We start from the raw sequence: 26853 nt of genomic DNA, 5'->3' as shown, positions 1-26853 counted from the left end.
GTGTACAGCTGTCCCCAGAATCCCAACCAGGACCTGGCCCAGTGTGGGTGCCCAGTAAATGAACAAATAAATAAAAATGTGAATGAGTGATAATAACAGCAGCTACCTATAGTTCTTATTTTGTGTCAAACACTTTACAAATATTAACTTATTTAATCCTCATAAAAGCTTTAAGATTCCCATAATAAAAGTTTAAATTTCCCATTATAAAAGCTTTATCATTCCCATTTTATAGCTGGGGAAACTAAAACAAAGAGAAGATAACGAACCTACCCAAGGTTATGCAGCTTCTGAACACTGGCTGCCTTACTCTAGAAAATGGTTTCCAGATGATTTGAGTGTGTTGCAAGCTTGGTCCCCAGTGTGGCAATGTTGAGAGGTAATGGATCTTTAAAAAATGGGGCTGGCTGGGAGTGGGGCTCAGAGGTAGAGAGGGCTTAGCATGCATGAGGCACTGGGTTCAAGCAAGAAAAGAAAGAAGGAAAGAAAGAAGGAAGGAAAGAAGGGAGGAGGGAGGAGGAAGGGGTGGGGCCCAATAAGAGGTAATTTGATCACTGGGGACAATGCCTTCAGAAGGGATTAAAGTACTTTATCTGGACATTGATTTAGGGGTTTTTTGGTTGGTGGTGGGGCTGGGGTTTGAACTCAGGACTTCACACTTGCAAAGCAGGCACTCTGCTGGTTGAACTATGCCGCCAATCCATTTTTGCTCTGGTTATTTTGGAGATAGGGGTCTTGTGAACTAATTGCCAAGGCAATCCCTGAAACAGAAATTTACTGATTTCAGCCTTCCAAGTAGCTAGGATTATAGGTATGAACCACAGGTGCTAGCTCTTTTTTTTGTTGTTTGGTTTTTTTTGGGTGGGTGCTAGCTCTTAAAAGAGTGAGTTATTAAGAAAGAGTGAGCTGAAGTTGGGCACCAGTGACTCACGCCTGTAATCCTAGCTATTTAGGAAGCAGAGATCAGGAGGATTGCAGTTCCAACCCAGCCCAGGCAGATAATTCAGGAGACCCTATCTCGAAAAAACCCATCACAAAAAAGGGCTGGTGGAGTGGTTCAAGGCATAAGTCCTGAGTTCAAACCCCAGTACCATAAAAAAAAAGAAAAAAAGAGTGAGCTGAAAGACAAAAAAAAAGGGAGTAAGCTGGACTCCTGAATGGCTCTCTGATTTCCTGTTTCTCTCACACACATGCTCTTACCATATCACTCATCTGCCATGAGTCCTTCACCAGAACGTATAACCTATGCTGGTATCATTCCTTTAAACCTCCAGAACTGTGAACTAAATAACCCTCCTTCCTTTATAAAGTACCCTACCTCAAGCATTCTCTTACAGTGATATACACTATTATAAGAACTTTGGTCTTAACCACTACCCAACTGCTCCTACTTTGTACTGTCAACCTGCCACAGCCTCCTATGCCATCCTTTCTTCAATAGCCTCACCCTAACACTCATGTCTCATCTCAACTGTACCCCCTCCTGACAGATACTGCCTTTTTATTATTATTGATTTAAAACCACAAGTTTTGGAAGTTTGAACTCAGAGCCTCACACTTGTTAGGCAGGCTCTTACCACATGAGTCACTCTACCAGCCCTTTTTTGTGATAGGTATTTTTGAGATAGGGTCTCATGAACTGTTTGTTTGGTTTGGCTTGGAACTGCGATCCTCCTGATCTCTGCCTCCTGAGTAGCTAGGATGGCAGGTGTGAGCCACCGGCATTTAGCCAAAACCACAAGTTATTGAGGTAAAATTTATCTAACATATAATTAGTTGTTTAAAGTGAAGAATTCAGTGCCATTTAGTACCTTCAGATGTTGTGCAAAACTACCACCTCCACTGGTTCCAACACATTTCCATCACTGCAAAGGAACTCTTTGCCCACTGAGTAGTTCCTCCCTGTGTCCCCCTCTTCTTAACCCCTGGCAACACATGTCTATTTCTATGGACTCATCTATTCTAGATACTTCACGTAAATTTTCTTCTATAATATGTGACCTTTTGTGTCTGGCTTCTTCCACGTAGCACAATATTTGCATGGTTCAACTACTGTATAGTGCAACTCAGCATTTTTTTTCAGCTGAATAATATTCTGTGGCATGGATATACCACAATTTGCTTATCTGTGCATCTGTGATGAGTGTTTTGGCCATTTGCTCCCACTCTTTGTCTACTGTGAGTATTCAGATGATGCCTGTTACTCCTCTCCTGCCCCTGCGAGCAAGGACTATTGTTCTGTTTCCATCCCAGAAGATAGTCCCAAGGGTCATTTGTGGTACAGGTGAAAACCTGGACCAAAACTCCGTGCCTCCCAAACTAGATGCCCTTCCCTATTGTGGTGTTCCATCAGTGTGCACTCACTCTTTGCATCACATCTTTCCTGTGCCTCAGTTTCTACACACCAGGCTCCCGACAGAGTGCTGGCAACATGATGGGGACAGCTCAGACTGAGTCCCAGATGCCACTACAGCCCAAAGCCACAGAGGCCTGAGGGCTGCTGTTCCATTCTTGGGGACAGGCTCCCACTCAACCAAGGAGTTCCAGGACCCAGGAACCCCATGACACAGGTGGGTACAAGCAGTGGTGCCCAGCTCCTTTTCTCCCTCAGTCTGTTTTCCTCTCTGCAAAGAGAAGGACAGCCCCCAGCAGATGGCTCCAGAGATCTGCTACTGGTGAGTAGCAATGGCTGGGCTGGAAGCCAGCGGAAAACACAGAACTCAGAGCCAGGACAAGGGGAAGAGTGTGGGAGCAGCTCACTGGTGAGCGGTTCCCATGCAGACAGGGACCTCACCACTCAGTCACAAATGCACTACCCACAACCTCACTAACCCTTCTTGCTGCGTATCCTCAAACCAAGCTTTCTCTGAGCATCTATGCCCAAAAGCCGGCCCAAGGATAGAGGCTGAGCAGGATGCCAGTGGCTTCACGCCTGTAATCCTAGCTACTCAGGAGGCAGAGATCAGAGTATTGAGATTCAGGTCCAGCCCGAGCAAAAAAAAAAAGTGAAAACCTATCTCAAAAATACCCAGAACAAAAAGAGCTGTCAGAGTGGCTCAGATGGGAAAGCGCCTATGTAGCAAGCATGAGGCCCTGAGTTCAAACTCCAGTACCCCCCACACCCCCCAAAGAAAGAGAATATAAGGCAGTCACTGGTGGCTTACATCTGTAATCCTAGCTACTCAGGAGGGTGACAGTTTGAAGCCAGTCAGGTAAATAGCTCATGAGCCCCTATCTGGAAAAAAACCCTTCACAAAAAAGGGCTGGTGGAGTGGCTCAAGGTGTAGCTCTGAATATGGCCTGAACATCCCTAATCTGAAATATCCATACTCCAAACTATGAAACATGAATGAACTTCATCCTGAGAAGATAACTCATAATAGGCAAATATTCCAAAATCCAAAATCTGGAAAATGAAACCCATCTAGTGTCAAGCATTTCAGATACAGGATACTAGACCTGTGTAGAATTCCAGATCCAGAGCAGGGAAGGAATGGGTTGACCTTCCAAAGCCCTTCTGTTGCAGGTTGTTTCCATTCAGCCATCCCTTTGTATAAGATGGCATGGGCTCTGACTACTAGAGATCCTCCCAGCCACCACCTTCTGCATGCTAATGGGACCATCTTAGGGGAGCTTCTGGCCTTCTGTGTAAGGACAAATGGTCACTAACAGTCACCACTGCCTCCTCAGATCCCCTTCTCATGTGACAGGAGCCTGACAAATATGTGTTGAATGAATGAATAACTTCTCGATTTCCCAATTTCTAGCCTCTCTTCTATCTGTTTACCGTGTGACTCTCCAGATCCTGCCACCACTGCAAGCTGTGTAGCCTTGGACAAACTGCTTAACTTCTATGAGTCTCCCTCTTTACTCACTAGCAAACAGGGACCCTGTTTCCTGGATGCCTGGAGACTGAAAGAGAAAGCAGGAGGGCTCAGAAGGAAATGGGTCTGCCCCACCCCATCCTAATCCTGTCTCTCCGGGTTTCTAAGGCTGGAGGGATGAGCCCAGCCCCTGGGCTGGCCCCTGGCTGTATGTAAATGTTTATGCCAAACCCAGCTTCCCAGGGACAAGCTATTTGCTTGGGCCTTTAATTAATTGCAGAAGGTCGGGCTGAGAAATAAACTCTGTCGTGGAAACAAACAATTTGCACAGAGCTCCAACTCCATTGTGAGGCCTGGAGAGAGGGTCTGCTAGGAATAGAATGTTCTCTCTTTTCTCCTCCCTGCCAGGGACTGAGAGATACAAAAGGTCAGAACAAAAGGACCCTTGGAGATACGTGAAAAACCACAGCACTTAACTGGTTCTGCTTTTTCCCCATTGTAAACACCAGGAACCCAAAGCCAAAAGAGGCAGGGGACTTGTCCCACCTAGAAAAGGGCTAGGCTAGAAGAAGCAAGCCTGACTTCAGAGAAGGAAAAGAAAGATAGGCATGCCCATGGCACACATGCCACAGGCCTCTGGTGCCCGGCACTGGAACCTGGCAACACAGTGCTTGAGGCACTTGCATTCCAGCGGGGAGAGGCAGATGTCAGACCACACCAAACAGTGATTTGATTACAGGGCCTGCTAAGGGCTCTGAAGGGAAGAACAGAGTCGCTTGTCTCCGGGGCATGACAACAGTCACAGTGTTAGGTAGCAGTTAGCTATGAGTGATGGGGCTATGCAGGAAAAAAAAAAACACCTAAAATGGAGGATTCTTCTAGATCTCTGAAAGAGAAACACTGCAATTAAACTTTCCAACTCTTAACTGTCTCTGTTAAGATCAAAATGCCACCAAGGTCGTGGGAAGTCATAAGATGTTTTTGAGTTTCCTACCCAATAGATCTTTACTTAAAGACCCCAGCCTGTAAACCATACCCTAGGGATCAGGTGGACCCAACAATAATTTGTGCATTGTAACTCTGTAGACCTACTCTAGTCTGGTAACCTTAACCATAACTTCACCCTCATGGGGTGTTTCTAGGGAGATACTTAGGGTTCCAAGTCCCTTCCCCTTTAATAAAAACATATGCCAGGGTAAAAATAATTGTCATTCTTGACATCCCTTTCTGAGACAAACCTCTTTCAGCCTACTGAAAGTATATTCCTTTCCAAATAAACTTTGCTATCACTTTCACTACATTTCCTCATTTTGCCTGAATTCTTCTCTCACCAGACACAAGAATTAGGATAGCTGCTTTCTGGTAAAAACAGCAGTTGCTGGAGTTCTGCAGGGCAGAGATCACACAGTAGTCCTCTGGCATGAACACATGGCAGGTGTGTAGTAAGCAAGTTTCCAGCTAAAATGGAGAGTTCTTTCGGCCAGTGCAACATCGTGCCCAGTTCAAGGGGTCTCCAAGGCACTATGCTGGGGCTAGAGATCAAGATGGTTTGGCTCAAAACTCAGTCCTGCCCCAGGAGCTCACATTCAATGGGGACAAAGGCAAACCAGAGCTGATGAGGGTCATGAAAAGGTGAGAGGCCCAATCAGCATTTATTGAGCACCTAATGTGCGCCAGGCACCACGTTAAGCCCTACATTAACTCATGTAAGCCTTATCACAATCCTATGTGGAGGGTGGGGGTGGGAGTGAAGATATTATTGTCCCATTTTGAGATGAAAAAACCAAGGCTCAAAGAGATCATGTAACTGTCTCATGGTCACAGACATGACAAGCAGTAGGGTGGATTTGAAATCTCACCAGATACCAAGCCCATTCATCACATTCAGTCCTCGCAGCCACCATCCCAGTCCTCTCCAGTCTTCCTCCCCTAAAGGGGCTCTGATGTTGGGGCAGGACCGGAGGCAAGCCACTGCTGCCACTCCGCTACCCTTACCTGAGTGCAGAGGAGGCTGCATGCCCTGCAGCCTAGCTTCCTTTCTGAACAGGAAAGGTTAGCTCAGCCTGCCCAGGAAGCTTCTCATTGGTACAAACCCTCCAGACTCCTCACCCAGCCCCAGACCAGACTTCCACCCACCAGCCCCACGACCACAGAAGGTCCACTAAGGCACCAACCGTCCCTTCTCGGGCCAGCTGTACTCCACAGCCTATAGACATATTCACCTCCAATACACACAGCTCATCCCAGAGCCTGGCATCAGCCATGGTCCAGAGCAAGGTGGCTTTAACAGGCAGAAGAATGGACTCCATACCAGTGTTAGGACGGTACCCCCTGAGCCCTCTCCATTCAGCAATACCCGCATTCCTGAGCTCCCACAATAAGCCCAGGCTGTACTAAGTCAGTTTACCTGTGGTTCATTAGTTCAGCCTTCACAGATAGCTAGCATCTCTACTTTACAGATAAGGAAGAGTGAGGCCAGAGAGGCCTTTCCAGTCTCATTGGTACAACAAGCAGGAGCTGTGGGCTCAACCGTGCCCACACCTGGCATCTGTGGCCTTTCAGGTCCTGCCTCAGCAGTGAGGGCTCTCACCAACACCAGGTCCATGCTGCTGTGGGATAAAACCTCCACGAGGCACACAGGGATGGCTACCAACAACTAGTTCTGCCCCTGCCGGAGCTAGGTTTGTGGACATGAAGCTTATAGAGTTTGGAAGTCCTCTGAGTGTGGACATATTGGGAGGCCCAGGGAGGACCTGGAGCGTGGAGGGCCAGAAGCTGAGCCTCGTGGTGAGTCTGCCTCGGGGCTGGAGGAAGGGCCCAGAGGCGATCCGAGCATAACCCGCCTTCACAAAGGCCCTGCCCCCAGCCCAACAGACAGATGAGGCTCCGAGGACACTCTGTCTTCTTGTTCCTGTTCCGAGTCCTGCTGCTACACAGCAATCCGCCCTGCAATGGTGACGTCTGTCTGTCTCTTGCCAGACTTCAGAAGCAACCGAGCTCATTTGAGTCCAGGCCTGCCTGCCTGGCCTGCTTCTTACACGCGGCAGCATCTCTGGATTCCTTGGTGATCCTGGAGAACATCCCTAAGATCCTTCTGCATTGGGTGGCAGCTCAGCCCCCACCTGTGCCTGGAACCCTGGACCAGCAGGAGCAGCCCCACTGAGAACCCCATCCCCAAACTGGGGATAGCCCAGTTTTCCAACAGTTACCACATCCCATTTGGCCTATACCATAGCCCTGGATGGTATGCGGGGCAAATTTTATTGTCCTCATTTTATAAAAGGGGATGATGAATGACACTTGTTGTATACCTACTATGTAGTAGACACACCAAGGGACTTTCTACAAGTGACATCACAGAGACACCAAGGTGGAAGGGCTGTATTCCTGTGGAACAGTCGAGGAAATTGAGGCCTTACCCAGTTTCTGAACCTGGACCTGAAGCCCCCATTCTCCCACCTTCTAGCCCAGGGCTCACCCAGGCTCCTCTCAGCCTGGAGGAACAATTCAGAAGGCACTGGGCGGCCATGCTGGAAGGGAGGGGGTCAGCGAATAAGAGGCCTCCAAGGACTGAGGTGAGGAACAGCTGGGGGTTCACTGCAGGCCTCCCAGGAAGATTACAAACCAACCATTGCCTTGGCTTCAGATGTAAAGGGGGAAGAATGAAAGGGCCTTGGAAGCCTGAAACCTGTTTCAAAGCAACAACCTTACAGAGTCAGGGCCAAGCATGTCCCACTTCCCACTGTCCACTTCCTGGGCCTTCCAGACCCTTCTGCCACCTCTCTCTCCAAGACCCCTGTCTCATACCATAAACCAGCACCTGGCACCTGTTCTTGTTTGTCTAGGTTCCACCTTGGCCCTGCACTGATGATGAATTCACTGCTACACCCAGTCTACAAGTCTTTATGGAAAATGTACCATAGGGTGACCATAGTACCGATCTGCCTAGGACTGAGCTTAGGGGTTTCCTAAGGTGCAAGAGTAAGGCAGGCCCAGGAAGGCTGGGATGGTTCATTACCCTAATGCACTATGTGCCTGGCCCTGGGCTGGGTAGTGAGGACACAATGATGGACTAGAAAAGGTCATTGCCCTTAAGAAGTTTCTATCCTCCGTGCACCGGTGGCTCACACCTGTAATCCTAGCTATTTGAGAGGCTGAGATTGGGAGATCTCGGTGTGAGCCCAGCCCAGGCAAATAGTTCAAGACACCAAATAACCAGAGCAAAATGGACTGAGGTATGGCTCAAGCAGTAGAGTGTGCCTGCTTTACACACACAAAGCCCTGATTTCAAACCCCAGTCCCACCAAAAAAAGATGCTTCCAGCTGAGAGTGGCTACCACTCAATGAGAAGACACTGTCAGCCCTTCACACACAGCATTAACACATTCTATGAGGATGATATAACCTCTAAGGTACACAGAAGAAATGAAGGCTCAGAACGGTGACATGATCTTTTTAGAGTCACCCAGCTACAACTGGCATGCAAAGACTTGAACTCAGATCCAATGAGAGAGTTAAAGGAAAAGGCAGGTTCCAGCAAGAATACGAACATGGAGGAGGTAGGAAAACATTAAAGACAGAGATATTAACTCATTTTTGTAGCGTGTGTCTGCATGTTCTAGGTGTTCAGGAAATGTGTGAAGCATTTGCCTAGCAAGGATAAGGCCCTGAGTTCAAACTCCAGTACCGAAAAAAAAAAGAGGGAAGGCAGAGAAGAACAGAGGCCTAGGCCTTTTTAAATCATCTGTAGGATAGGAGACCCAACCCCCAATTCAAAACCTATATATTTCCCTTTTTAAAGTCAGATCCATCTGTTTTCTTTTAGCACGGCGACCAGGAAGGAAGCTAGAAGAGGGAGAGAGGACTTCTTCTTCATGTCAGCAACTCAGGGCTCACTTCCTCCACGGACTTCCCTGACTCACTCTCTCACCCAACTCCTGCCCCAAGGTGCTCCTCTCAGGAGCCTAGCACCCAACTCCAAAGTGCCACCAAAGGGGCCTCATGGTGTCATGGGAGCATGGAGGAGGGTCATTTGTTCTGCCTGGGAGGGAGCCCAGAGCCCAGAGGAAGCTCCAGGCCCAGAGCAGGTGCCCAAGGCAATTGTTCAATTGAGGTGTCTTTAAATTCAACCTTAAAATATAAATTCACCAATCAGAGAAGGAAGGGCAAAAAGACCAACTTGAACAAAGGCACAGAAGCGTGGGAAGTATAATGTCTGCTGAGGATTAGCCAGAGTGGTGGAGAGAGCTGGGAAGAAAGTTAAGGACAGGTGCTGAAGGACATTTAGTGCCACCTAAGAGGTGGCTCATGCCTGTAATCCCAGCTACTTGGGAGGTGGAGATCAAGAGGATCAAAATTCAAGACCAATTCAGACAAAAAGTTGGCCAGACTCTTCTCAACAAATAAGCTTGGTGTTAATTACACCTGTAATTAAAGCTACGTGGTTGGCAGAGATCAGGAGGATTGCAGTTCGAAGAAAGCCCAGGCAAATAGTTCGCGAGACCCTATCTCAAAAAAAACTCTTCACAATAAAAGGGGGGCTGGTGGAGTGGCTCAAGGTGTAGGCCCTGAATTCAAACTTCAGTACCAAAAAAATAAATAAATAAAAAAGGATTGAAGTCTGGGGTTGACCCTAGGAGGACAAATGCCAAGACCCCATATGAAAAATAACTAAAGGAAAAAAAGGGCTGGGGACATGGCTCAAGTGATTGAGCCCCTGCCCCTGATTTTAAAGCCCAGTACTGCCAAACAAATACATAAAAAGAAAAAGATGCAGACTGTCCTATAGGAGATGAGAGGCAGCTGACAACTTTTTTAAGCTGGAAAGGACATAGTGAGGTGTGCATTTCAGAAAATGAATTTTGCTCATGGCCTGAGCAAAGGGACAGGAACCCAAAACCTACAATAATAACCCAAGCCAGAGTGGGTCTTAATTTTACTTTTTTGGAGGGGGTTGAACTCAGGGCTTCAAATTTGCAAAGCAGTTGCTGTAGCAAAAGTGGGGCTTGAACTGAGCCAGCAGCAGCAGAATGAAGACTTGTATCCATCCACCTTTGGTCTGGATGCCTGAGCTTGAGCTGCCCAAGGGAGGGAACAGGATTCTTTTCTGGGTGTGTGAAGCTAGGTGTGTCCCCTGTTCGAGCGCTGCTCTCACTTGGAAGGTGAGGCTGGAAGCCAGGTCTGTCTGTGGCCTGGCCAGGGCTCAGTCTGGGGCCCCATCATGGTTCTCTGAGAGTTCTTCCAACTACAAAGCTTACTCTGCAACATGAGGAACATCCAAATGGCTGGCTCGGTTCAAATACATCTAAGGCAGCAAGTCCACAGGTGAGGAAGAGCTAGGTTATAATGTGTCATTATAAGATTTGTAATCTTTAGAGTATTAAAAATACGTTACAAAACAAAAAACAAAACCCTCTCCTTACTGAGTTTGTTAATGTCCCCAGGTTTTCCCATTGCCATGGGGCTACACAGACCCATGACAAAATCAGCCACCTCATGACCTCTGCTAACGTGCTGGGCACTTTCATGCGCACAGATACTATAAGGCAGGAACATTCTCCCCAGAAGCTGAAAAAGACTCCACAACCTGCACTTATGGGTAGTAGGAGGCCCATGGCTGGAAGAGTGTTTCAGGTAGTAGAGCGTCTGCTTTGCATGCATGAAGCCCTGAGTTCAAACTCCAGTCCCAACAGAGAAAAAAAGAACTCCAGCCTACTCCCCTACCGCATGGCCTCCACATCCCTACAGACAGCCCTCCCCGCTGTAGAGACCAGCCCACATGCCCTTTCCTGGCTGCCAGTGCACATCCCTTGACAAGAACTGTGTCTCCAGACTCTTCCCATGGGCTCCACTGGGAACTGCCATGGCCCCTGCAGTGTCTTCTGGACTCAAGGGGGCTTTGCATACCCTGCCTTCCACAGGGTAGACTCTGGGCAGACCTGGCTTCCAATGGTGAGTTTGCTGAGCATCCTCATAATGCCTGCTTCATCTCCTCTCCCACCAAAACACCAAAACACTCACTGTGATGCCACAGGGCAGAACTTTCACTTTTCACCCTGGGGGGGGGTTGGGTTTTTTTTGTTTTTTTTTTTTTTATCCTGAAGCAGTCGGTGTACACAAGACACTCCTTACTGACAGCAATGAAGCCAGTGCTAGACCATGTGCCTAGTACACACAGGGTTGAGGCTGACAAAGGAAGGCAGTCCCAGTGAAGGCCTGCATCACAGGTACTGCCAAGACAAGCCTGCCTTCTTGTAGGAGCTGCCTCTGAACCTTAACTCTGGGTGGTTCTGTCCTCAATGTAAATCCATCCTCCTTACTTCCTCCCGACAGTATGTTGTGACCATCTATTCCTCTCCTCCAAAGCATAGAGAACCCTCTTCATTTCTCAGATGTCCAGCACAGGATCTGGGATATGACAGATACTCAGGGAAATTTTTTTTTTGTGGTACTGGGACTTGAACTCAGGGCCTGCACCTTGAAGCCACTTCACTTCAACTCTTTTATGAAGGGTTTTTTCAAGATAGCGTCTTGCAAACTATTTGCCTGGATTTTCTTTGAACTGCAATCCTCCTGATTTCTGCCTCCTGAGTAGCTAGGATTACAGGTGTGAGCCACCAGTGCCCAGCTAGAAAAAAAAATTTTAATAGAGTATAAACCAACCCTGAAAACTCCTAGCCCAGAGGCCCCAGGAGGCACAATTCCATACATGACGGTCCCAGGAAGACCACCAGTCCAGCCTCAGGAAAAGGGTCCAGTCGTAGGTGGGACACAGGCAGAGGTACTCTTTCAGTTGGCCACTGTAGGGACATGCCTGCAGTGGAGGTCTGGACCTGGTATGCAGCCAGCGCTGGAGAAATGTTTGTGGAATCGAATGAAGCAAGCTGAAAAATGCTGGCTATTTGTTCTGGCTACACAGAGGCCAGCTCTCCTCTGGGGGCAGTTTGGAGGCAAATTATCTCAGGACTGCGGCCTGTTTCCTCTAATGAAGCTTCTCCCCTTTGCAGCCCAACTCCCAGGGGTCGGGGAGGAGGCAGTGCTCAGAGAGCCAACCCCAGTGGCCTACATGGAGGCAGCACACACAGCTCCCCAGAAACTGTTGTGGGCAGCACCCGCACCCTGCAGAGGGACCACACCTACCTCACCCCCTTACCCCCTGGCTGGGCCCAGAAGCTTTGAGCAAAAGGACTTCTCCTCCTGCCCCCTTCGTCCCCCAGGCCCTTCTTTGGGAGGAAAGGAGGAAGAGAGCAGGGAGTCATGCTGACTTATGTAACTGGCTTCCTTGGAGTCAGAGGCCCAGCTGGGGGCAAGTCACAGCCCAGTGCTTGCCCTAGCTCAGTGGGGAGGAAAGACTGGCATAGGGGCAGGCAGCCTCATTCCCTCTGTGCAGGGCACCTCTTGCTAGGCACTGGGAACCAGGAAGAGCTGTTGTTTTCTGAGTGTGTGAAACAGTGGCCAGCTGACTTCCCTGGCAGAAAATCAGGCTCTGGGCTCTGAACCCCAGGCAAGGAAGGGCTAAGAGAAAGAGGCATGGGGCTGGGATGCCAAGGGCCCACCCTTTGCAACAGCCCCCAGCTTCCAACTCCCCAGTCTCTTCTCACTTCCTCCTAGAGAATCTGCCCTCTGCTGAGGGCAGCACGACACTGCTCTTGGCCCTGGGTAATCTCACTTCCCCTTCCTGCCATCTCTGAGCTTCACTTCTGCCCTGGGCAGCACCTCTCCCACCACCCAGCTGTGTGACCAGTCCTGAGCAGGCTGGGGAGGAGAGAGCTGGAGAAAAAGGGATGGATGGGGGAAGGGATGGGAAGACAGAAGCTGAGATCCACTGGGGCTTGGATAACAATGACTTTTTTTTTTTTTTTTTTTTTTTGCAATCAAGCCCTTTATCCCTCAGCACACAGCAATCCTATGCGGTAGATAGTACCATTGCAACCCATTTACCAAATGAGAAAACCAAGACCCAGAGACTCTAAGCCCATTGGTCAAAGCCATGGAGCTACTGAGCAACAGAGCTGGACAGTAAAGCCGAGTATGTCTGATTGTAAAATCCACATGGCAAACCTTGAGGCTGTCTACTCTAGGGAGTCCCTCCCTGCATACACTAGGGATGCTACTTGGGAAATTCCTACAGAGATGGAAAAGACATCGTTAACCCTGGGGAGGGAGTCCCAAGCTTTAAGTAGTTCCTCCTTGAGAACACTAATTTGGGAGCCATAGGACAGTCCTGAGGACTGGGCAGATAAGGCCAGGACCAGAGCCTGAGGACCAAGGCTGCATCAGACCTGCACTACAGCAAGGTACACCATCTGCCACTCCCAGGAAATGGGGCTGCTAGAGGCCAGGCCGTCCTGGTCAGAACAGCACTGGTGCTCATGCTCTCTCTCCTCTTGGCTACAGAACCCATAGAATGAGAAGGAGAGATCCCAAAGACCTTCCAAACTGGGCGCCATGGCTCACGCCTGTAATCCTAGCTACTCAGGAGGTAGAGATCAGGAGGATCATGGTTTGAAGCCAGCCTAGGGAAATAGTTCACGAGATCCTATCTCAAAAAAAAAACCCTTCACAAAAAAAAAAAAGGGGGCTGATGGAGTGGCTCAAGGTGTTGGCCATGAGTTCAAACCCCAGTACCACAAAAAAAAAAAAAAAAAAAAAACCTTCCTGTTCAAAGCACACTTCTTCCACTTCCTGTCTGTCACATGGCGAAACTTAGGTCCAGAGAAGGGAAGAAGTTTGCCCTTAGCGTCACAGTGTGATCCCTGGCTCCCGTCTCATTTGGGTGCTCTCCCCAGATGGCCTGTCTCCCTGTTCCCCAGCCTCTCATCCCACTTCCCGCTTCCCATTCCTAGCCCTGCCCAGCAGGCCCAGCTCTGAGCCTCCCCATCTCACTTCTCCCAACCTCCTCACTCCTTTCCCCCACGATTCTAGGCCAAGCAGCAATTCTTGGGTGGTTTAATTAGCTTGCTGGATCCAGTGCCGAGAATTCTGTCCCCAGTAATGAGGCGGGTTCTGAGCACTTGCCCAGTGGGCAGCCGATGGGGACTTCTGGGTACTGCTGGCTGAGGGAGGGCTCTCCAGATGCATAAAGAGCTCCTTGATCACCAGCTGGCCATCGGAAGCCATGGCCCCTTCCTCAGGCCAGGTCAAACCACACTTCATATACTGCAGCCAGACCCAGATGTCTATCCTAAAGAGGGGACTCCCTGCTCTCCCATGCCACTGCCCAGAGCAGGGAAAGGCTTAGAGAATGTCTGAGGATGGGAGGATGATGGACAGAGCCCACCCTTTGGGGGCCAGGAGAGAATGGTGCCATACTGGACACTTATTTAGGAAGTACGATCTGGACAAGAAGAGAGAGAGAAGGTGGGCTGACATTCCAGATGGAGCAGCAGCAGCAAAGGCCCAGAGGCTAAAATGAAGCACAAATCTACTAATCTCCTGCCAGGAAGCTCTGGTTGTCAGAAAATATGTCCTCCTAGCAAGGGAAAGTCAGTCATACAGTAACCTCTGCCCTTTGGGTAACAAGACTCATCTAATTCCTGTGGCTCTGGGCTACTCTGAGATATTTTGAAATTAGCAATGATGTTCCATCATCATTATCAACCACAGGCCCACCCCTCAGATACATCGTCTCCCAGTGACATGCCTATATTCAGCTTCCTTCATAGCCCAGTGCTACATCAGGCCTGTTCAGGTGCTAGGGACAAGCAGACCTGGGCCAGGTGCCTTTGAAGAGTTCTCAACCTCATACAATGATGTTGCAAGTGTGTATTATAACCACACAGGGAAGGACGGGTGAGTGTGTGCAAGAGAGAAGATGGCAAGAAGATCACAAAGCACTTGGAGATCAGTGAGGGCTTCCTGGAGGAGGCAACACATGGGATCCAGGTCTTGATGGATGGGAAAGGTGTTGTATGGGATGAAGTCACCCACTGGGTAGTAAGGGCCAACCATAATACAGGACAGTGCTGAGCCTCGGGGGGCCACGAAAATGACTCAGCCAGGGTCCCTCCTTATGTAGCTCAGCCATTGAGAAAAGCAGACCAAGGGAGAGCACCCAAGAGCTAACAAATAGCTTTGACCTTGTGCCAGGGCTATGAATTAACTCATTGGATCCTCAAGACAACCTCTTACCATGCTTTACAGATGAGGGAGCTACAGCAGAGAAAAGGGTTAAATAATCAGCTGAAGTTACCAGCTGATGAGTGTCAGAGCTGGGATTTGAAATCAGGAAATCTGGCTCTTCCCAGAGCCCAACCTACATGATAAGTAGCTTCTAATATATGCTAATCAGATCACAGGGTGGGCATTGGGCCCAGAGCAACCTGGAGACTCCCAGAAAGCTTCCTGGAGGGAGTGATCCCTGACAGGGAAGACAAGGTTGAAAAACCTTCCAGGACCTGCCAGTAACTACAGAGGATGTGATGTCTCCAGCACAGGCAGGAGATGAGACCAGAGAAGTGAAAGTGTTCACTGAAGGAGGATTTGACACCCTGGAAAACAGCACAATCTTTCAAGCAGGATGTGACTCCTTCCTGGCCCTAAGCGCCCAGTACAAACCCCACCCAGGGCCAGGCTGCCTGGCAGTTTCAGTCCTACTGATCTGTAACAGAGGTTTGAGCAGCCCAATCTCCCATTTTTGGTCCCCAAAAGAAAGGCCAACTCCCAATCCACTGGCAGAACACAGGAGAAGGGCCTCAGACATGCTGGCTGCCATAGGGACACTAGGGTCCTGAGTGGGTGAACTGCCTGCCCAAGGTCACAGAGCAAAGAGTAAGCAGCAGACCAAAGGCTGGGACCCTCCTGAGATGGCACCAGCAGTCTACCTCCACCCTCTCCCCTGGCCCTTTGCCAAACTCGACCATGTCCATTGATGGCAAAGCTGGGGGAAAAGCCTGAAACTGCTAAAGGATCAGGGGGGCTGGTGTGGGTCCATATGCCCACAGCCAGCAGAAAATGGACCTTCTGCCTCATCTAAGCCCAATATAGCACTGAACAGCTGGGATACTGGTCAAGTCCTGCCTCCTGCTGGCCTGACATGGACCACAGCACCAGTCTTGCTGGAGGCTCTTTAGAGTCAACAGTCAGATCCCTGTCGGATCTGTTGGTGGTCTCAACTAGGCAGAAGGAAAGGTGCTTAGTTGCTATGGTGATCTCAGTCATACAGAGCGTCAAGGACCTGCTCGGTTCAGTCTCCTGGGCCTGCCTCCCCAGGGGCCTCCATCTGGCATCAGGTCAGCAGGACTAAAGATGGGACCTGTTCCAGGAAGGAGGAGGCGTCTCCTGAGAGATGACCCAGCCAGGGCCCTAGGGGAAGGAGGGAGAGAGGGGCTTGGGACAACGGAGTCCTTTGTTCCCTTTTCAAAGAAGCCACCCTATCCTGCCATTCCCACCCCCATTCTCCACTCCTTTGCTAGGACTCAAGCCACCCTTGGGACATACGCACCCATCCTGCACATGTGGGGGGTGCTGGTATCCACCTAGAGGACACCTGTCCTATCTCAGCACTCATACAGAAGACAAGACCAATCCCTGGAGCCCCTAGTCTGAGGGGGAGATATCCTCCTTTCAGAAGCCTGTAGTCTGATGAGGCAGACACAGGCCTCCCGGGGGTGCCCATTCTGATAGGGTGGTGGGTCCTCTTCCCTTAGGACCTCCCAATCTGATGGAAGGAGAGTCATGAGTCTAACATGAGAAGCAGCACTTCCATGATGAGAATTCCTTGATGGGAAAAACATAACTTCAGCCCAGGAGGTCCCTGGGCTAACAGCAGAGGCAAGAGGGCAGGAAAGAGTTCAGTCCAATTCAGCAAAGCTCTTCCAGACTCCCCATGAACCAGACTTAGAGGTGGATGGTGTGCCGACACACAGAAAACAGAAATGGTCCAAACAAAAAAGAGCTCACTAACTGGGGAGTGAAGACCCTCTGAGGTGTGAATGAATAAGAAACACCAAGACACCCACTCAATCCTGCATCCAGGGTCTGCAGGCCAATGTTGCCCATCCCACCACCACCATCCTACAGCCTCACCCCTCCCACTCCTGTACTTGAGCCTGTGTCTGCACCTTGGTGTGTGCTCTTTCTTCTGTCTAGAACACCCTCCTCCTACCTAGGCCTTCCTCATGATCCAGCATCCAGTTCAGGGTCACCTGCTCCAGGAGGCCCTTTCAAGTGCCTCAGCCAGAGTCAGAGAAGCCAGCACAGTGCACACCTCCTCCTGGGCCCAGCTCACACTCCACCCCTCTGCCTGGGCATGAAAGGCAGTGCAGGGCAGTAGTCTTCTGCCTCTGGATACAGGCAGAGGAAGGAAGGATGGGATAACCTCCCAGGACTATAGGCATAGTCCTCTGCCACCTGTAGACCAGCTATGCCTTCACTACCCCCACCAAACCACCAGGTCAACAACCACTGCCTTCTGGCTAAATGCAGGGGTCTTGTGGGTCCTGCCCTGCCTCTGTGGCTCCAGGATCCAGCTAGCCTCAGATTCCTGTCTCTTACCTCCATCCCAGGCACCAGTGCTGTCCAATCCCCAATAACCCTGGCCAGCCTCTCTTCAGATTCTCCACATCTCCCTACAAGGCATCTTCCACACACCCCAAGGCAACTACTAGCATCTGTACATGAGGACTTTCAACTCTGCTGCCTCACCCCTCCATCCCTACCCGGAGGTCCAGAGCCTCCCTACCTCTTCCTCAATCACATTCCACAACTAACTGCCATGGCTCCCCGCCCCCTACACATACACTGCTGCCCCACCCTCAGACCTTAACCAGATGGTCAGCAGGGTCACGCTGGCAGCATTGGAGGATGGCTTGTAGAGGCCAAGAGGCCACTTGGGTGATCAGAATCCCAGTATGTTGTTCTTCTATTGCCCTGGAGGAGGCAAGCCCATGACTCAGGACTTCTGACCCCATTCCAATGGAAAGATTCAACCTCAGGCAAGGAGGCCCAGAGTTGGAAGGAAGACAGCCACTGGAGGAGTCTAAAGCCCAGAGACCAGCCTGGAATCAAGGACAGTGGGCCAGGTTCACTGCTACCGCACCCAGCAGCCCCAGGATCAGTCCTGGCCAAAGCCACAGGATTTCCCCATGTTCCAGCCAAGATGGGTCACACAGGGCTTAACCACCAAAAGAATGACAGCCAAGATTCCCAAAAAGCTGGTGGTTACACGTCTCCATCACAGTCAACCTCCTCCCCCAGAAAAGAGTTCATAACATTTGCAGGAAAGCAAATTCTATTCCATCCCATTGCCCTCCTGTTGTCTAAATCTGATCCTTCATGTTGCCTACAGAGTTGGTGAGAACAGCAAGGTCCAGAAGGGACGCACAACTTGAGTCGGGGCTACCTGGTAGAAGTACAGAGTAGCAGAGAGGATTTTGTGGACAGATGACCCTCAGTTCAGATAGTTGCTGGCTGAACGTTGTGGACAAATTACTACATCTCTCCCAGTCTATTACCTCATCTATAAAATGGGAACAACAATCCCTACCTTCCTACATTATGGAGAGAATATAGTAGAATATAGTGAGATTATGTAAGTAATTCTAACACACACAAGACCCTCAGCAAGGTCCAATCAACCAGCAGGGCTGATGACTCCACCTCCTTATTCATATGCATATTCACAGGTCCATCCTGTCTGCAACCTTAGTTCTCACCTCACAGTCTTGGTTCTCAGGCTTCTCCTCAGCCTCTAGGCCCCTAGGCCTGCTTCTCCCATCCACTTTCAGGGGCACTGCCAAGAGGTACCTCTCTAAAAGGAAGAACCTGCCCCTGCCCCTTCACTGACTCAGGAGCTCCTCTGAACCACATCAGCTTTGGGAGAAAAATCCTGCTCCCTTAGCCTGACATTCCTAGGGTGGGGCTGACTGGCCTAAGGATCACCTGTCACCTCCCACTCACTCCCAGGCTACATATGTTGCTTCACATCACCAAGCCTTTGTACATTCTGCATTCTGGCCAGGCATGATGTCCCCAGTCCTACCTTCTATCTCCTCATCCTTCCAGATGAAAGGTCTGTAGCTCCAATGCCACCTTTTTCCCAGGACAGCTTCCTGCTGGGCCCCTGCCCAGGAATGGGGTAGGAACTCCTCTTAGGCCTCCCACAGCACATGTCACCTGCATTACAGTCACTTGCTCTGCTCTAAATCATCTGGGGACAGAGTGGACCCATTTAACCCTGGGCCCCCAGTCCTAGGACCCTCAGAAGGCACTCAGTCAACACCGGCTAAATGAATGTTCAACCGCTCCCAGAGCCTCATGTCACAGCAGCAACTCCATACTCCTAGCCTGTAACCAGTCCTCTCCAAGTGTTGGTCTCATCCCCTTTTTCACCTTTGACTCTGGGAGTTCCTAGAGTGACAATTTCTGACTAATTTTCATTGTCATTCTCAATTCCAGATGGGGGGATAGAAGTTATCATTCCTGATCCTGGGTGCATTGGATATTTGCAGTGTCCCCTTCCAATCATAAAGCAGAATCTGATGGTTTGTGGAACAAGATAGGTAGAGCCTATCAGTAATTTTGCCTTTCTCCTCCAAATTATGCAGGAACCTGTCTGGAAAGGGAGAGAAAGACCTCTTGGGGCTGCAGGGGCATCTAAGGGGGCAGGCAGGACCACCACAGTATAGAGTTTAGCCAGACCTTGTCTCCAGGCCTTAGGCAGCATCTCCTCCCATGCCCAGTGACTGTAGTAAACACAGAGAGAGCCATGAAAAATCTAAATATTGATAGCTCCAATTTACAGATGGGAAAGCTAAGGTCAGAAAGGCAAAGGCAGTTAATTGTCCAGTGTCCCCAAGGTCCACCCATGAGTTAGAGGCAGAGCAGGGGGAATGGAGGAAAAAGCCATGGTCTCAGAGACAGAGCCATCAACCTGGTATCATCCTGCTGACAACCATGCCAGTAGGAAAGTGATGACACTTCTCCCCAAGTCACAGAGAGGCCCAAGGGGGCTGAGTCACCCTGCTCACCAGCAGCACAGGAGAACAAAGGAGAAGACAATGGCTGCTGACTCCCTGGTATGCTCTGCAAGGAGAGAAGCCTGACCTCAGTCAGGAGGGTCTTGGCTTTGTAGGGGACCCAAAGGGTGGAGGAGGATGTCACATACTCTCCTGCCAAGGACAGATACCTGGGTCACAGTGCTGGCCAGCCAGCTGCAATGGGGACTCACCATCAAGGTGAATGCAGACACCCCATGATCTACAGTATCCCCAGGATGGGCCTCCAACACAGAGCAGGGCATGCCTCCTGGCCTCATGCAGGGCCTGGTAGTGCCCAAGGGTGAGCCATAGAGAGCCTCTGCCATTGCCTCTGACCCCTCTTGACCTTAAGCAAGTCAGGTGACCTCACTAACCCTCTGGTTCCTCTTCAGAAAAACAGGAAGAGAAAAATTAACTCCTGGAGGAGCCGGTCAGGCAGATCGCTGGGAAGCCAGTAAGAATCTAAATTACTTGGGTGCCTCAGTTTCTTCTCCTGGGAAATGGGCATAATACCTGGATGCCCTTTCTCCTGCCATTGAGAGTCTTGGTTGGCAGTGGGTGAGAAATTTGTCAGGGGTCCCAAAACATGATGACCACAAGGGTAGTTTCTCTCTGATCTGTTAACTCCTTCATGGACGTCTCTGATCACTTGCACTATACCTAGTACCCAGCAGGAACTCAATAAATAAATGTTGGAAGAAAGGAGGGGGAGGCAGAGCAAGGGAAGGGAGGGGGAGAAGAGGGACACAAAGATAAGAGAGGGTAGAGAAAGAACACGGTGGAAAAGAGCAGGTGCAGGGGTGTCCAGAGGAGAGGCCACAGGTCTTACAGGGCAGGGAGGACCAAGGTAATAGGAAGCCAGCCAAGCTGAAGGCTTGGCCAGGCTTGTCTGGTCAGAAGGGCTGTCCCCAAGGGCTGCCCTACCCCCGTCCCTCCCCCTTTGTCCCAGTTTCCCATTGCAGAGTCCTAGTCTCTCCCTTTCTGAGACTTTCACTGCAGGCTCTAGAAGATGGGAGTCTCTTCCCCTTCCTCAGCTGGAAACCATTCTGGGCCAGCCCCTCCAGGCCTCAGGAGGCCAGGGGGAAGGAGGCAGAGTGGATGGGTCTTGCTTTTCCATCTTCCAAGGAGGCCCTCTACTCTGTGTGATGTGTGTCCCTACTTCTGACGTGGGGGACAGCAGGAAATGTGTCTGCAGTCCCTAGCCTGGCAGCTCGTGCTGTGGAGGGCTACAAGTCCCTGTGGGCCATTAGTCTGATATATGCTTGCAGGAGTGGGGGGAGGGTGTTGTTTAGCGCTGACCTGTTGTTGTCTTCAACGGTGTTGGTGAGACGTGCCGGCATCATGTCATCTCGATGAGGGTGTCAACATGTGTCTGCCAGCCAGCCACATGTACACAGTCCAAGTGACAGTGGATGTGTGCGTGCCCACATGTGTGTGCCAGCATAAGGGTGTGTGAGAGTTGGTTCCTGTTGGAGTGTAACCTGTGTGTGCTAACAGGACTATCAGCAAGAACGTGTTGACAGACGAGTGTGTGCCAGGAGCGTGAATGACGTCGTGCCACTGTATGTCACCAGTGTGTGGCAGTGGCTGTCAGTGTATGTGCCAGCATGAGTGTGCCCGTGTGTCCATACTAGCATGTGTGTGTGTCAGCCAGTCCCAGACTGTCCCTGCGTCTGCCGGCCAGTGCTGGGTGTCAGCGAGTGTGTAAGCGTGTCTGCGCCAGAAGCCGCGAGACAGATGCAGTGGCCTGATCCTTGCCCTCTCTGTACCCCCACCTACGATTCCTGCCAGCGACCACGTAGGAGACCTTGAGCAGGGAGTGGGGTACCAGGTCCCGGGGTGATCGCAAACGCAGAGCCAGGTCGCTGACTGGAACCCCCAACCCGTGCCCTCGCCTGGTCGCTCCACGCGCGCCCGGGCGGCCGCCCGCACTCACCGTGTCCCTTTGTCGCCCATGGTCCGCGGCGGCCGCAGGGAGGTCCGCGGCGTCAGCGCCCAGACTGGAAAATCCCCGGCCGGCAGGAGGAGCGCGGGCCAGCAGGCTCCCAGCTCCCCGCTCCGCCTCCTCCGCTCTCCCGGCCGCCGCCGCCCCCGCCCCGGTCCCCGCCCGCCCGCCGCCGGCCGCGCCGCGCCGCGCCTCGCCGCACAGCACCCGGGCAGAGGCCAGGGGCGTGGAGCCGTGCGGGTGTGCGCGCGTGTCTGTCTCCGTGTGCGTGTTTGCGTGTGCGCGCGCCGCCCAGACAGCCGAGGACAGGCGGCCGGACGCGGCAGGGCCGCGAGGTCGGCTTCTGGGATCTACCCGAGTGCGTGCCCGTGTGTGTGCGTGTGCGCGTGGGTGCACGCGAGTGTATGCGGGTGCACGGTGTGCGCGCGAGCCTGCCGAGAGTGTGTTTGTTGGAGGGAGAGGTGTGCACGTCTTTGTGCAGTTGTGCGTGTGTGCGAGCGCGCTCCCCCGCGCACGCCGGGGCAGCCTTTGTGTGTGCGGGTGGACGGCAGCAGCCGAAAGTCCGCCGACTCCGAGGCCTGGCGGCGCCCCTGCGTGGGACAGGCAAGAGATTCCAGAAGCCTGGCAAGGCCTTCGCCCCTTGCTCCACCCTCCCGGTCCCCACCCTCCACCCCCCTTTCTGGAGAGATAACACCAGACAACCCAACAAGGGACAGGAAGAAGAGGTGGAGGTCCAGCAGATTGCGACTATAGGAGATTGATGAGTATGGGAAGGGTAGCAAAGGCCAGCAGGGGCAGTGAGTAGCGGTCAGAAAGAGGAAGCTGTGAGAAGAGGAGATAAGGAAGGGGACAGAGAGCTGGCCGGCTGTGGCCCTGGGAGTGTGACTTGGCCCGCAGCATCCTGGAAAGGAAAGCACCCAGGCCAAGCTCCACAGAGCTGCACGACCTGCTGCAGGTGGCCCCGGACGTCAGCCACCTCAGAGCCAATTTGCAAACCTGTGAAGCCTGGGTACTGATTGATAACCAGCCTCAAACCTAGACACAGTTTGAAAGGACTTACTTGTGGTTGCTAGGCCCTTCCAGGGTGCCTGCGCACAGGAGTGCCCGGCAGAGGTTACCCCTCCCTCGTCAGGCTTCTCGGTGTCCTTGGAAATCCTGGCCCCTCTTAAGATCCTGAGCCCTGTTATAAGCAGCAGGTGGCTTTCTCTCCTTTTTCAGTGGGGATGAGGGTGATACCCAGAGGCTGAGAAGGGGCTGCTGTGGGTTCTGGGTCTTACTCCATTCTCTCCTACCTCCTAGCAGGATCTTTTTGTTGTTTGTTGTTTGTGGTACTGGGGCTTGAACTCAGGGCCTACACCTTGAACCACTCCACCAGCCGTATTTTTGTGAAGGGTCTTTGAGATAGGGTCTTGAGAACTATTTGCCCAGGCTGGCTTCAAATCACAATCCTCCTGATTTCTGCCTCCTGAGTTGTTAGCATTACAGGCAACCGGCACCTAGGATCTTGAGCGGCCCTGCTTTGTCCAAGATCCCTTCTTGCTTTGCAGATAGTGGAAGAGTGCTAATTGGCCTGATAGGTCCCTAATACTAGAGTATTAATAGGAGGAAAGGAAACTATTATTTACTCTGATGCAATTGTGGGTCTAGAGAAATCTCCTGTAATTATGTTCCAAAGCAGTTACCTATGCTGTTTATGTAGAGTTGATAATAATATCCCACTATAATTACTATAATTATGTCCAGATTGGGGGGCGGTGGAGGCAGATTAGGCAGGCAGGGTGGTCCATGTCTGTGCAATGTTAAGAGCTAGGAAAAGGTGGATTAAGGCTCAGAACCCCAACCTCCTCTTCTTAGCCTTAGGGGCTCTCCCCTCACTCTTTCCAGGAAAGGAGAGAAAACTACCTGCTGCTTCTGCAGAATAAGGGATGTTGAGAGGAAAGGACTAGAGTCCTCCTTGATGGCAGGAAGCTTACTTTGTTAGCCAGAAAGGCCCCTTGACAGGGTGGAAAGCTGGATCCTGCCTCTCTTCACATCAGTTTCTCCACCTAGAAAACAAAACAGGGGTTCTACCAAACCAGGTGGTCTCCAACGGTGCTCCTGGTGCTGATGCCCAGAGCACCTGAATTTTAAATTTCAGGCAAATTCTTCATTCTACTCATAAATATTTGTGTTTATTTTGTCGTAACAAATAATGTTTTAGATTACTTCTGAGTAAAACAATCCAGAAAGATGTACCAGATGGTTCCAGGTACCCCGCCCCCACACCTCCTCATAGCTCTTCCCATTCCAGTTTGGAAAGCATGGCTCCAACAGTTAGGGACACTGAACAGATTGGTGGAGTCAACTTGCAAGATGTCAAGTACATCCCCACTAGCCTGTAAACTTCACGAGGGGGTGTGTGGCATGTCTGGCGCTCTGTGATGCCTACAAGTCTAGAAGATAAATGCTCTTTTCCCTTTTTAAAAAAATAAATGAACATAGCCACTTGGGAGGCTGCAATTGAGAGGACTGAGGTTCGGGGTCAGCCTGGGCAAATAGTTTGTGAGACTCCACATCCAAAATAACCAGAGCAAAACGCACTGGTGGTATGGCTTAAGCAGTAGAATGCCTGCTTTGCAAGCGCAAAGCCCTGAGTTCAAACTATGTTCCCAACAACAAACAAAGTGATACTTAAGGAAGCTAAGTAGTTTGCCCAAATCCATAGCTTCCTCTTGACCTTGGCCTCTGAACTCCCATCCTCTAGCTCTCCCCAAAGGGAAGTTAATACAGAGTAGAACCAGAATTTGACCCTTGATTTAACTGTTTATTCAATAACTGTTTAGTTGATGTGCAACAGGTAGTTCTAGGACTTTACAAATCAGTAGATAATCGTAAAGCTAGAGTGTTTGTTCCAGAGAGGGATCTAGGTGGGGGAAGAGGAGTTGGGAAGGGATCTTTGCTTTACCTGTCAGACTTTATGAAAAACATAGTTATGTATTCTTTTTTTTTTTAGTCAAAATTATAAAAACACAAAAATAGTAATATTGAGGCGAACTCCGTATGTCAACAGTGTAATTTCAGACAGTAGTAAGTGTTAGGAAGGAAATAAAACAGCAATAAGGAGGCATATACTTAGAAAAGGCTCTCCAAGGAGGTGACCTTTGGGCTGAGACCTACAGACAAGGTGCCAATGATGTGAGGGGCATGTCCCAGGAAGACTGCCCAGGCTGAAGGATCAACAAGAAACAATGTGGCTAGGTTTGGTGCACTGGGAAGGCAGGTGCAGGTGAGACAGGCAGGGGCCAGATTACAAGGGGCTTGATGTCAGGGCTGGGCAGTGTAGGCACCCAGTTTAGGGAAAGGGCTGATGAGTTGCAGTCTCTGCTTCACATTTCCCAAGGTCACACATCCATTGTTGGATGGGGATAATTTGTACAAGACAAGAAAAGGGCCAGATGTGTCATTAGTACAGTAACCACAGTGGTGGCTTGGACTAGGATGGTAGCCCCAGAAATGAAGACAACAAAGGGCTCCCTGCTGTATTGGAGGTACAGCCAGCAGCACCTGCTGAGGGACTAGCTGTGGGTAATGGATCCAGGGCCACTCTGAGGTTTGGGGCAGAGTCCATTCTACTCTGCACATAGGCCACCTCCTTGTGGGTGTCTCTAAGGGAAATCATGTTTGAAAGGACTAGAGAGTTCTGTCCTTCCTGTCTCAACTCACTTCTAGCACATCCTCTGCCATGACACCGGAGTGACTGTACTAAAAGCAAATGGCTTCCACTACCAAGGCCCATAGGAGATGGTGGTCTCCAACCATGCACTAAATCAGATCTGTCATGTGTCTGAAATTTACCATTCATGATAAAAATGTATTATGTTAAAAAAATAAGAAAGCCCCAGCACTCAAGAGACCGACGCAGGAGGATCGTAAGTTCAATGCCAGCCTGTGATACACACACACACACACAGAGAGAGAGAGAGAGAGAGAGAGAGAGAAAGGAAACATGATTCTTGCTTTATAGACTGAAAAATAAAAACAATAAAAGGCTCTAAGAGGAGAAGTGGCAAAGTCGAGGACATAGCAAATGAAAGACCGAAATGAAAACCTAAAGCTTGTGCTTAGCTGGTCAGATACTTGAGTGTCAGACTGCAGCAGAGGAATGAGTGGGTGGGTGAGTGGGTGGTGAGTGCTGAGCTCTCCATTGAAGAAAGAATTTGTGCTGACTGATGTGCTTGTGATATTAGAGGTTAAAACCAAGGTGCTTCCCTGCCTCTGCCCACCCAGAAATCTAAGCGCCATCTTTGACTCACCCATCCCTTGCCCACATCTATCTACATCAATCCAGTCCTGGACTTCTACCTACCATCTCCTGATCAGGCCAGGGAAACCAACAGGCATCAGGACTGCTGGGCCTGGAGGGTCCGGTAAGGAATTTGGTCATCCTGCAGAGGTGAATGAAGAGGTGTTAAAGGATTTAAGCAGAGGTGACATGCGCAGACATGTGTTTTGAGAAGATCTCTCTGGTTGTTACGTGAAGAATGGATTGGACATGGACCAGAGGGGGTGCAGAGCGGAAGATCAATTAGGTGTCAACGGTTCAAGAGAAGAATGATAACTGCATTCCAGGAAGAGGACACACAACAGCTGCAAAGCCAGAGAGGAAAGAAAGGGCATGACATTTGGGAGGAATTCAGGTGGACCTGTGGCCAAAGCATAGGATGGGGAGAAGACTAGAAAGGAAAATAAAGGAGGATTGGCATATCCTGAGGAATAGGCTCAGAAACGGGGCAGTTCTTCAACATGGCAGGGCTGTTTTAGGTTTGTTTGAGAACTCTAAGCCAGGTGCTAGTGGCTCACAACTGTAATCCAACTACTCAGGAGGTAGAGATTAGGAGGATCAAATTCAGAGTCAGCCTGGACAAACAGTTTGAAAGACACTATCTCAAAAATACCCAACCCAAAAAAAGGGCTGCCTCAAGTGGTAAAGTCCCTGCGTAGCAAGTGTGAAGCCCTACATTCAAACCCCAGTACTGCCAAAAAAAGAACTCCAGTCTTGTCACATAGCCCACTGGCCTCAAACTTGAGATCCTCCTGCCTCAGCCTTCTAAGTGCTGGAATTACAGAT

The 26853-nt window shown here is 50.5% G+C and overlaps 1 protein-coding gene across 2 annotated transcripts in view; it reads right to left on the bottom strand.

The window, feature by feature from the left end:
- Arrb1 (arrestin beta 1) overlaps positions 1 to 21880 on the bottom strand; it is a 76461-nt gene extending 54581 nt beyond the window's left edge. Inside the window, exon 1 of one of the 2 annotated variants that reach the window (XM_020155492.2) lies at positions 21738 to 21880. In XM_020155492.2, coding sequence (XP_020011081.1) covers positions 21738 to 21757 — 20 coding nt within the window. In that variant the 5' untranslated portion in view covers positions 21758 to 21880. Of the gene's footprint in view, positions 1 to 21100; positions 21642 to 21737 lie in introns of those variants that run through there. The other variant, XM_020155486.2, reaches the window with a different exon arrangement.
- Positions 21881 to 26853: the final 4973 nt, after the last annotated feature.

The sequence above is a fragment of the Castor canadensis genome, chromosome 1 (genome assembly GCF_047511655.1).
Source record: "Castor canadensis chromosome 1, mCasCan1.hap1v2, whole genome shotgun sequence".
Taxonomy (NCBI): domain Eukaryota; kingdom Metazoa; phylum Chordata; class Mammalia; order Rodentia; family Castoridae; genus Castor; species Castor canadensis.
This window is presented reverse-complemented; position numbering and strand designations above follow the sequence as displayed.